This window comes from Sinocyclocheilus grahami, unplaced genomic scaffold (genome assembly GCF_001515645.1).
Source record: "Sinocyclocheilus grahami isolate Dianchi unplaced genomic scaffold, SAMN03320097.WGS_v1.1 scaffold236.1, whole genome shotgun sequence".
Taxonomy (NCBI): Eukaryota; Metazoa; Chordata; class Actinopteri; order Cypriniformes; family Cyprinidae; genus Sinocyclocheilus; species Sinocyclocheilus grahami.
Genome location: NW_015505415.1, coordinates 1,076,554 through 1,088,766, shown reverse-complemented (window position 1 = coordinate 1,088,766; position 12,213 = coordinate 1,076,554). Strand labels below are relative to the sequence as shown.

The following is a 12,213-nucleotide window of genomic DNA, read 5'->3' as shown; positions in this document are numbered from 1 at the left end:
ATATATATATATATATATATATATATATATATATATAAATTATTAATTAGATTTATTTATCACTTTTTATTATAATAATTGCGATATAATGATATACATATATACTGTATATAATCAGTGTTACTTTTAAAAATAATGCATTACAATATTGCGTTACTCCGTAAAAAAGTAACTAATTACATTACTTAGTTACTTTCTATGGAAAGTAATGCATTACGTTACTTTTTAAATCTGGACAGGGCTTGCTTGTTTGCTTTTAAAATAAAAAAGTTATATTTTTGGCAAATATAAAAGCCTTTTCACACCAAAAGTGAAATGAATGCGCCTCAGGCTGAAGGGAAAGTACAGTAGAATGCAGAAGAAGACATTTCAACACTTCAGCAATAAACAAAGACACACAGATGTTCGTCTAGAGTAATGTGTGATTATTAGTACGCTTGAACTGCATCATCGAAGATCAGAAGCTAATAGAATGGGATTAAATACATAAAGCATATTTGTGTTGTTTAACATTTAATTATTGCAGGTTTGCGTCATATTCTGAGTTGCATTATTTTTATTCATTTTGAGGAATATTGAATCTGTTTTTGTGAGTGAGATGAATTAATGCATATTCATATTTATTTTAGAGCTACAGTAACATCTTCTGATTTCTGTCACCATGGCAACACCAGAGCTGTCAATCAATAAAATGGAAACAAAAGTAACTTGCGTTACTTATTTGAAAAAGTAACTCAGATATTCTCTTGTAAATTAAAAAGTAATCCGTTACTTTACTAGTTACTTGAAAAAAGTAATCTGATTACGTAACTCGCGTTACTTGTAATGCGTTACCCACAACACTGTATATATTTATTTGTTTCATTTTTACATAGATTTTTTTATTTGTTTTTCAGTTGAATTGTGTTTCAAGTTCAAGGATATCTGCTGTTAAAGTGTTTTTTTAACTCAATAATTGAATGATGTTTCCAAAGCCAAAAGAATCATCATGCTACATAATTTTTCAATATTGACCAAAACAATTGTGATTACAATTTTTGCCATAATCAAGCAGCTCTAATATTTGCATTGTACATATAAATTGGTTTTGACAGTCGACACACAAGTCCAAACTATCCCGTCGTTCCCTACGGCCAGTCGCTCTCCGTTACCCAGCATGCTCTAATTCCTGCACAGACCGATCGCTCGACGTGCTGCTGCAAACACTGGACACATCTCCAGTCCAGACAGAGACGTCACATTGGTGCACTCCTGTGTTTGTCTGAATCACAACCAACACACGTCATCAGCATAATGACCTTCATCGTTTGCATGCACATTCTCTTCCGTCAGATGCATTTGTAGTGATTCTGCACAGCAATTACATTTCATTAATTCTCATGCATGACCAAAATCTCGTCTGTATATTGATTTATGCTCATTTGCATAAAACGTGCATTAAGAATCTCTCTCAAAAACATGTTTCTGCCTGCATGTTGCAGCTCTTATTGGAAGTAATCTTTCATTTTAAACAAGCAGATATATATGAATATCCAGTGTTTACATAACTGCACAATTCCAATTCATATCATATTAATCAGGATAAGTGTGCATGTAAATAAGATCAATATAACAGTTGCATGTGAACTTACTGACGCACATGAATGGACATTCAGCTCATGTTCGGCTTGAACACAAACTAATGTCAGAAACACCAGGATGTTTGGCTGTGAGAACAGAATCCGACAGAAGGGTTATCCAGTCAAAACAACACCAAAAATGACTGAGAATATATTTAATACTACTCATGTTCTGGGCGAACTGTGCATTAACTGTGTGTTTTCCTCAAACATGGACACACATTTAGTCTCATTAGATCAGAGACAATCCATAAAAATGAGATTTGAAGCACAAATAGCCAGAACCCCATCAGACGATCAAAAAAGTTTTTATGCTTTTATTCAATTTGTCACTGAACACTTGATTGTAATTGGTCAGCGGTGTCCTTCCACACTCAAATACTTCTGTATAATGATGCTGAACTGTATAATTGACTGTCATCAAAATTGACACTTTAACCAAATTGTTTGTAAAATGTTTTGCTTTCTTGGAAGAAACGTCTCATGAAGACACCGTCTCCCAAGGTGCTGTTAGAGAAGACAGCTGCCTGCGTCCATGACATATTGTCAGACAGAAGCAAAAATAAACCTAAAACACGACTGAAATAGCCTCTTTATGCTCTTCTGCACGCCGACTAAATATTCACATTTAAAACCACACTCATGCTGCATCAATACAGCAGTAAGATATGTTAAATACATCAGAATATAAACAACAAAAATGTGCTAAGCAAAACCCAACAGTGCATTAAAGGAATAGTGCACCTAAAAATATAAAACTGCTGAAATTGTGTTCACCCTCAATCCATCGAAGATCAGGATGAGATTGTTTCTTCATCAGGTTTGGAGAAATGTAGCATTGCATCAGTGTCTCAGCAATGGATGCTCTGCAGTGAATGGGTGCCGTCAGAATGAGAGTCCAAACAGCTGATAAAAACATCACAATAATCCACAGCACTCCAGTCCATCAGTTAACATCTGGAGAAGACAAAAGCTGAAACACATCCAGCATTAAGACGCTTTAACTCAAATACATAGAGTCTATAATCCACAATAACTCTTCCTCCAGTGAAAAAGTGCATCTGCTGTTGTCTCTCACATCAAAATCCAGCCACATATGTGTTTAGAGCTGTTTAAACGCTGCTTGATCTGTGCAGATTTCTCTCCTGATTCACACCAGAACTTATTATGGATATAAGAGTTATTATGGATTATAGACTCAATGGTAGTTTAGTTAAAGCGTCTTAATGCTGGATTTGTCTCAGCTTTTGTCTTCTCCAGATGTTAACTGGTGGACTGGAGTGCTGTGGATTATTGTGATGTTTTTATCAGCTGTTTGGACTCTCATTCTGACGGCACCCATTCACTGCAGAGCATCCATTGCTGAGACACTGATGCAATGCTACATTTCTCCAAACCTGATGAAGAAACAAACTCATCCTAAACACTTCGATGATCTGAGGATGAGCACATTTTCATTTTTGGCTGAACTGGGCGCTACTCTGCATAAATATGCCATGGATGATCTAAACATGACTAATGACTCTGTTCATCTAATCTGTCTGGATTCAAAATTAGTCCTAACGAACTGCTGTCTCAGCTCATCTGAAAGCACTGATTAATTCATTAGAGTTCATTTAGCCCAAAATGTCTCCAGCATTTCTGTTTCACGAGAAAGATAAAGCAACAATTACACAGTGAAATATTTTTGAGGAAGTCTGTTCAATGCATTCAATGACGTTTAATAGTTACATTGCAGTCTCTATATGCAACTGTACTCCTAAAATGTTCTTATTGAGTTATTAGTTACACTGTATAAATAGTACATGACATGAACTAAAGGCTACAACAATCCACTTCTGATTTTCATGGGGTGTTTGAGATGAACAAGAGGATTTTGCTCAGTCTGATCTCGTAGATTCTCAATGTCGAGTCTGAAGGAGGTGTTACCCATCCATCATTCATCACGCATTAGAGCACAATAACACCGTCAGACGCCTCACAACCCATCCGCCGGTGCTTTAAACACAATGACTTGCATTTTTAATGGACACTGCTATTATTCTCCTACAGTGCTGTTTTCAGTCCATCTGCATTCAAGAGAAAGAAGTCAAACAAAACAGTCACATGACAATACAAAACCCACTCTATTTACTTTCCTATTTCATGTTCCTGGTCTTACTGCGAGTGATTCATTGTTGACATTACCCTACGACTTCTTCATCAGAACTTGCTCTGTCGCTAAACGACTTTGCTTTTCTGTTGACGTCATCAGTCCCTCAGCGCATGCTGCGAATTATAGGCACTAAACACAGCAATCAAATGTGCGCAGAGTGATTGAGCTTTCTCCAATAGCAACCTCTGAATTCAATCACATGTCCAGCTTCAGTGTCTAATGTACTCGGGCCGGAGCGGATCGATGGGACGCACAGAAAACTTCACTTTCCCATCCTGCTTCTTCACTCGTTAGTTCACTGCATTGTGTGAAGCTCTCAACCGTGACATATGACACTGCGATTAATATTTAATCGGAGGTTTCTGTTATGCAAGCAGAGTTTTTAGCATTCGCGTGGCACAACACTCTCACCGCCAATGATCAACATTTATTTTGAAAGATGAAGCTCGCGATTATGGTAAAGGGCGTTACATTTCCGACGAGTGCTTGCGGTGTTCGGCCAATCACAATGCACTGGGTCAGCTGGCCAATCAGAGCAGACTGCGCTTGTCGGAAGGAGGGGCTTTGTAGAAAACGAAGCGTTTGAGAGAGGCGGGGCATAGAGGACCTACAATAATGTACAGTATTTGAGAAATAATGTGTTTTTTGAACATTAAAGCATGTCAACATATTCTGTTACACCAAATACACAAAATAATGATCTTTAAAAAAGCATCATATGACCCCTTTAAAACAATAACCTGATTAACAGTTTCTAAATCTACCGATAGCCATACCAGCCTTGTTAGTCCACTAAAAACACTATCAGCCAAAAACAACATGACCACAGACTCAAAAACCATGACTGCAACTATTCATTTTACATTATTAATCAATTTGTCATTGCACACTAGGCGTGATCTCCGTCTGTCCTTCGTTAAATCGGGCGTCCCTCGTCTCGTCATTAGTCACTGATCTCCAGGGAATCTCCTGTGATTCATCATATTAATGACACGACAGCATCACATCATGTTGCCGTAGTAACCAAGACACACACACACACACACACACTTCCAGAGTGTCCGTTCCAATCCACATGGATTTACCAGAATAAAACCACTGGAATGCAACATAATCTAATCTTTAATAAATACAAAGAAGTAAAGCAATTTTGACATTTCTGTTAGTTTACAACTTTTTTTTGTCAAACTGAGCAGACAAATTAGAAAAATCACACACACACACACACAGATATATATATATATATATATATCACAATCAGGGTTATTATAAAAGCTAGAACTGAAACTACATTTAAAATATTTTTTTATTTTAATTTTAATAACACATTTAAATATTAAATATTTGAATAATACTTTTTTTTAATAATTTAATATTTTTACAAATATTTCAGCTAGTTGCCATCACAAAATTTCTTATTTTTGTCCTGATGCACTAAAATAGCTCAAACTAAATTTTAAATAATAAAAAAAAACATACATTTGTACCTGAAATAAGTAAATGTTAATTCAAATAATATATTACATATATATATATATATATATATGTGTACAGGTATATATATATTTAGTAGTTTATATATATATATATAAACTACTAAAAATGGAAAAACATACAACAAAATTACAATAAATTAACTAAAATTAAAATAAAAAATAATTTAAAATATTAATAAAACTAACAGTATCTCAATTATTCTAAAATAATATTTTATAATAATATATTTAATAATATAATATATTATATATATATATATATATATATATAATGTTTCAATCTATCAAGATATTCTACACTTCTGAAACACACAAAACAAATATATCAATGTGTGATAGACTGACTGATTGATAGATAGAATGATAGATAGATAGATAGATGGATAGATGGATAGATTGATTGATTGATTGATTGATTGATTGATTGATAGATAGATAGATAGATAGATAGAATGATAGATAGATAGATAGATAGATAGATAGATAGAATGATAGATAGATAGATAGACAGTAGATAGATGGATAGAGGCTAATAGGTTGGGGTCAGGGGTCAGGACAGGTGAAGGATGCTCTAGAGGCCCACATCAGCACCGCTCCACAGATGCCCGTCTGTCTCCAGCACAGCCCGGTCCTATCACTCTCACTCTGAGCGTCAGGTTTTCACATTTGCATATGTAAATAAGTAAGGTACAGCTAATCACATATTCATGACTCGGACACCGGCGGCAGCGAGAGAGACAGATGAAGGTGTTTACCTGCCCACTGACTGGTTGGCCAGTTGTCGCATTCGGTTGAATTGCTTCTTCATCTTCCTGCAATGTGCGCGTGAATCCCGATGGAAGAAACACCAGCGGACATTCCTCACTTAAAGAACACCCCTCAGGAAATATTCCACGGCTCGGGCCATAACGAACGATTCCTCTTCGGCGTGCAACCATCACCTACAGCGAAAGAAATCGCCAGAGCTCATCATTTGCGCGTTCTGCTCGTCGCTGAGCGCCGGTGACGCGGTGGCGGGGCATTGTGGGTAATGTAGTTCTGTGAGACTGGCTGGCCTACAAAAATAACAAATCGAACTGACATGCAGTTAATAAACTGAAATCACTGTTGTGACTTAACATACTAAAATGCATAAGTTACAGAATATGGTTGTAAAAATAAATAAATAAACAAATAAAATGAAAAAAAAACCAAACACTTCTGCTAATAAAAAATAATTACGCTAACAATGTTGCCATCGTGTGGATGTCGAGAAGAACTGCAGCGTTGACAGAGAAACAAAATTATTTTGGAACGAACGAATGAATTAGTATATTTTAAATATATACATACATTTGGAATGAGTATCATTAAATGGCGATAATCATATCACATACCGTATAATTTCATATAATCATAATTAATAATACTGACTCTTTTTGGCTTCACAGTTATCCAAAACAAGTTCTAAAACCATTTATTTAATTATTTGTAGTCACAGTCTCTCATCGCTTTCTGCTGCAGCGTCATTGGGGGCGTGTCGTCTGCGCAGAAACGTCAGTTCGCGCATGCGCGCTGTGGCGTGTCAGAGAGGCAAGATGGCGGCCCTCAGAGCGGGTCTCCTGACCCGAGCTCTTACTAAAGGAAAAACACCGAGAATCCCAAACATTATCCTCGGAACAAGAGCAGGTGCTGTCTCACACATCTGTTCTTTCGCAGTATGTGAATATACGCTATGAAAGCAGTGTCTTATAGCAGAAAATGAACGATAACCTTCATGTCAAGGCTGCGGAGCTAACATGCTAAGCGTGACAGCGTTTACGTGTTTGTAAACAAATGTAATAAATCGTTAACTGCGTTGCTTTAGGTTTAACTGGTGTTTTGTTTTAACACATTATGTGTTAAATGTCCTCATATGTACGTCGCTTTGGATAAAAGCGTCTGCTAAATGTAAATGCCGTGTTCTAAGTGTGTAGTCCTGTATACTGTATACTATTAATACTACAGGATGTCTTGAATTTTTATTCAGATTACAGGTTTCATTCATTCATATAATTAACCTAGTTAACTAAAATACATGCTTTTATGCGTAGAATGTGTCTGCTTAAAGGTAGTCTGTGTTCTTCTCTCTTGGTTTTGTGTGTAATGTGTTATTATGATCACGTTTGTGTTGTTTTATAGCATCTGGTCCCTCTAAGGACATGTTGCCCGGTTCGTACCCCAGAAGCCCAGAGGAGACGGCGGCAGCAGCCGAGAAATACAACATGACGCTGGAAGACTACAAACCTTATCCTGAGGATGGCATGGGGTGAGAATCTTTCTGAGTGAATGTTTCGTTTGCAGAAAGATGAATGGTTGATGATGTGTTTGCTCTGTTGTGTCGCAGGTATGGTGATTACCCCATGCTTCCGGAGCGATCGCAGCAGGAGAGAGACCCCTGGTATCAGTGGGACCATCCTGATCTCAGGAGGAACTGGGGAGAGCCGGTACGGAAGGATCCTGATCGTTTACTGGTCAAGATGTTCATGTCTTTCTGTCTTCAGTCGCAAAGACATTGAGAAAAACGTTCCAGGATTTGTGACCCTGTCTGTGAAATCCAGGCTAAAGTCTCAAAATCGAATTATGAGATGACAAGCATCAACGTTTGTTTTCAACTATTAATTTCACTCTGATTTCAGTCTTTGACATGGCCCTACTCCGTCGATATTAAAGACATAAAGGTTGTATTTTCACAGAATGTTCTACATCTTTATGTTGAAAACAGTAAATCACAAAAAAAAATGATTTCACAGGCAGGGTCACATATAATGGACTTCAATGGTGATCAACGGGTTGAAGGTTCAAAGTGCAGCTTCAAAAGAGCTCTACACGATCCCAGCCGAGGAATAAGAGTCTTACCTAGCCAAACCATCACTCATTTTCTGAAAAAAACCATAGATGCATGTCTTGCACTGGCTTGACTTCTTCACGCATGACGTAATCCCGTTGGAAAGGCGGACGCACCGACCCAGTGTTTACGAAGCGAACGTGCACAGAAAGTCAAACACCGTTACAAACAACGATGTGAGACGATTTTGAAGTCGGAGGAGAAAATAGGCGCGTTTCCATTACAGATTTGCGCAAAACTTTGGCGATGTTTTCTAAAAAAGTGTTGAGAAATGACGGCGTTTCCATTAACCAATGTTATGCGACTAAAACGTAACCTTTTGCCTCTCGCGATAAGTCATGGCAATGGATTTTGGTGGGATTTTGACAGATTTTGGCTATATTTATTCAAAGGAGGCGTATGCGTGTATCTTTACAGAAGCAGCACAGAGAGCCGCTTCAGAAACATGTGGTGCGGCTGGAATAAACACAAGCATCGTGGCTTAGCAAGCAAGCACTCAGTGGCCGTATCAGAGCCACACTACACCACAGACGTGTGCAGTGTAAACTATCTAAGCATTAATGACAGGGAAAGCCCCTTTATACTGGAGCGCAGCCACGTATTAAGTGTTTCTTGGAGGTTATAGTACATTGAAGAATGATCATATGACTTTTTACATACGCCATGTGACCTGTAAATGCAAAAAAGCCGTTTCCATTGCAGTTTTGCAAATTGTTTATTTTTCGCATTGCCTGAAAAACCACCTCATACGAGCGTAAAAACTTTTTTGCGATATATGGGTGTTTTTGCAAAATTGACGCGTTTCCATTAGGCGTATTTTCAATTTGCAATTTGAAGGGTAATGGAAACCCTTCCTTTCTGAAACGGAGCACACCGACGAAGAGCTGACCACGCGTGACCTTCGTAGACCAGCATTTGTGGTTAAAAAGTATATAAATGTTAATTTTTTTAGAAAATGAGTGATGGTTTCTCTAGATAAGACTCTTATTCCTCGGCTGGGATCGTGTAGAGCTCTTTGAAGCTGCACTTTGAACCTTCAACCCGTTGATCACCATTGAAGTCCATTATATGGAGAAAAATCCTGGCAGTTTTTCCTTATAAACCTTGATTTCTTTGCGACTGAAGACCGAAAGACACGAACATCTTGGATGACATGAGTGAATGATCAGGAGATTTTTATTCTGGAACTGATCCTTTAGCGTTCACCCCATAAACCTTCTTTTGCTTGATGCATCCACACAAGTGATGTCACTGCACATGTGCATTGAACCAATTTTCCAGTTTTGACAGCATGCACATTTTTTTCATGCCGCTCTTCAATTTCATTGAAGAGAGATCTGTGGCATATAATGTTGAAAACACCATAGATGCCTGTTACCGTCAGAATGAGAGTCCAAACAGCTGATTAAAAACATCACAAGTTATCCATGCCACTCCAGTCCATCAGTTAACATCTGGAGAAGACAAAAGCTGAGACAAATCCAGCATTAAGACGCTTTTAACTGAAATACATTGAGTCCATAATCCATAATAACGCTTCCTCCAGTGAAAAAGTGCATCTGCTGTTGTCTCTCACATCAAAATCCAGCCACATATGTGTTTAGAGCTGTTTAAACGCTGCTTGATCTGTGCAGATTTCTCTCCTGATTCAGACTGTTTCATGTCTGATATCTATCTATCATGTCTGTGTTGTAGATGCACTGGGACTTTGACATGTACATCAGGAACAGGGTTGACACGTCTCCGAGCCCCGTGGAGTGGAGGACGATGCGGAACCAGCTGCTGGGGTTCGTGGGCTTCATGCTGCTGATGTTTGGTTTGGGCGAGATGTTCCCCTGCTACCAGCCTGTGGTGAGTAAAGGGAGAACATCAAGCTGTGTAGTAGAAAGATAGAAAGCAGGGAAGTGTGTTAATCCTGCACCACGAGCAAGTTAGGAATTGCACATTTCTTAGCAGCTGAAACTGTTTGCAACTAATTGCATACTTCAATCGTAAAGTTTTAGTATTTCTGTTGTTGTTTCCAGGCTCCTAAACAGTATCCTTACAGCGAGCTGTATCTGGAGAGAGGCGGAGATCCTGAGAAACAACCAGAACCGCTCAAACATTATGAGATCTAATGCTAGAATCCTCTCTGTTCCGTAACTTGTGCATAATTCTGTCTCTAATAAAGTTAATTTAAATGTGATGTGTTGGGTTTGTCTTTTCTTACCTGAGACCTTAAACTGTCATCAGCCTTTCGTTATGTGAAGCATAATAACATTATTTTCTAAATTAAGAGAGCTTCTGTTGTTTTATGTTAGACGAGTGTCTATTGTTCAGATGTACGCTAGTTGTATGCGTTCATTTCTAGTGCTGTCAAACGATTAATCGCATCCAAAATAAAAGTAAATCATTTTTGTATTTATAACATTTTTGTTTGCATAATATATGTGTGTACTGTGTATATTAATTATGTATATATTAATACACATACACTACCATTCAAAAGTTTGGGGTCAGTAAAAAAAAAAATTTTTTTTTAAAAGAAATTAATGCTTTTATTCAGAGAGGATGTGTTAAATTGATCAAAAGTGATAATAAAGACATTGTTATAAATAAACGCATTTAAGAATGATTTCTGAAGATCATGTGACACTGAAGACTGGAGGAATGATGCTGAAAATACAGCTGCGCATCACAGAAATACATTACAGTTTAACAGATATACACTTAGAAAACCATTATTTTAAATGGCAAAAATATTTCACAATATCACTCTTTTTCTGTATTTTTTGGTCAAATAAATGCAGCCTTGATGAGCAGAAGAGACTATAATTGAAGTCTTATAATTTTATATTTAATATAAGTTATATAAAAATATACATAAACATTTTTCTTAAATATATACATGCATGTGTGTGTATTTATATATACATAATAAGTATACACAGTACACATATATTATGTAAACAAATTTTTATTTTTATTTTGGATGGATTAATCGTTTGACAGCACTATTAATTTAATATTTTATGTTTTACTTTTAATGATTTTATTTTCAATAGTTTTTTAAAATCTTTTTATGTCTGATGGGAGGTCAGTAGTCAGTGCTTGAACTAACATGTCTAAATAAAATGCAGTTAATAAGAACAACATTAACAAACAATATAATTGTATATAATTTGGATGTATAGCTTTATTTTATTTTTATTTATTTATTCACTTTTGACCCAGGAAAATCTACATGGGCGATGTTGGCTTAATTTAGTTTTAGTGAATAATTACGTTTTTATTATTTAATATTTAATTCAATAATTTTTACTTTAAGCGATGTTGGCATTAGTAGAAAGATACAAATCGTTTCGTAAAATCTGTCCCTCGCCGGATGCCGTACTGGACTACAACTCCGCCCCGGACTACATTCCCCATGAGTGACGCGCGAGTAGCGCCGCTAAACCCTCAGCAACACACAAACGAGACTAATAATCACAAACAACCGTAAGTACACACACAACACTTACTGTGATCTGACGTTTTTAAGATCAACTCGAGATCTTGTGATGCTTTATTGCGTGTGTTTGGAGCGGTTAGGTTAATGCTAACGCTAACAGCAGATAATCAGGAATAAACAACTGTGATTATAAACATATACTTCTGCTCTATAGAAACTCCACACGATATTTATTACACATCTAGTTTATAAAGATGCTAAATTAATTTGAGACTATATATAATACGAATCTGAGACATGATATCTGCATATGCATGAGTTTAGTGCTGCTGTTTTAGAGATTTCTGTTGAGGGTAAATGTGTTAGCATTTTTGTTGTTACTTTTATTTAACGTGAAGTTAAGTCACTTTCAGCTTCTTTAGGCTGATCTGACGTTGTTCATGTAGATGTTAGACTCTGACATTAGGAATTAGAATTCATGGGAGACGTTATCTCGTTAGAGGTGACAGGTGAGTCTCAGATCTGTGTTCTTTTCTCTTCAGGGTTTGTGAGGAAGATGAGGGTGAAGGAGATACTCAGGGCTGCGACACAGGCGTGGAGTCCTGCGATGAAGCACCCCGCGTACCTGGCCTTAGGTAACTGTGCAC

The 12,213-nt window shown here is 37.1% G+C and overlaps 3 protein-coding genes across 6 annotated transcripts in view; 2 read left to right on the top strand and 1 right to left on the bottom strand.

Moving 5' to 3' along the window:
• Window positions 1–6,291, bottom strand: part of arhgap44b (Rho GTPase activating protein 44b) — a 40,692-nt gene extending 34,401 nt beyond the window's left edge. For all 4 annotated transcript variants that reach the window (XM_016288923.1, XM_016288926.1, XM_016288924.1 and 1 more), the window contains exon 1: window positions 6,026–6,291. In XM_016288923.1, the coding sequence (XP_016144409.1) occupies window positions 6,026–6,078 (53 nt within the window). In that variant the 5' untranslated portion in view covers window positions 6,079–6,291. The remainder of the gene's footprint in view (window positions 1–6,025) is intronic.
• Window positions 6,292–6,778: 487 nt separating this feature from the next.
• On the top strand, window positions 6,779–10,319 carry ndufb8 (NADH:ubiquinone oxidoreductase subunit B8). The gene is made up of 5 exons (XM_016288927.1): window positions 6,779–6,938; window positions 7,431–7,557; window positions 7,636–7,735; window positions 9,832–9,987; window positions 10,161–10,319. The coding sequence occupies exons 1-5, from the start codon at window positions 6,818–6,820 to the stop codon at window positions 10,251–10,253; spliced, it is 597 nt and encodes a 198-aa protein (XP_016144413.1). The 5' UTR covers window positions 6,779–6,817; the 3' UTR covers window positions 10,254–10,319.
• Window positions 10,320–11,844: 1,525 nt separating this feature from the next.
• LOC107597776 (protein transport protein Sec31A-like) overlaps window positions 11,845–12,213 on the top strand; it is a 30,779-nt gene continuing 30,410 nt past the window's right edge. The window contains exons 1-2 of the mRNA XM_016288957.1: window positions 11,845–11,919; window positions 12,109–12,201. Of these exons, the coding sequence (XP_016144443.1) occupies window positions 11,877–11,919; window positions 12,109–12,201 (136 nt within the window). The 5' untranslated portion in view covers window positions 11,845–11,876. The remainder of the gene's footprint in view (window positions 11,920–12,108; window positions 12,202–12,213) is intronic.

Bases quoted from the DNA above. Each gene is read 5' to 3' on its own strand.
- ndufb8 (XM_016288927.1), top strand. From the start codon at position 6,818: ATGCGCGCTGTGGCGTGTCAGAGAGGCAAGATGGCGGCCCTCAGAGCG. The intron at 7,558-7,635 runs GTGAGAATCTTT...GTTGTGTCGCAG, and splicing joins TATCCTGAGGATGGCATGGG to GTATGGTGATTACCCCATGC. The intron at 7,736-9,831 runs GTACGGAAGGAT...TCTGTGTTGTAG, and splicing joins GGAGGAACTGGGGAGAGCCG to ATGCACTGGGACTTTGACAT.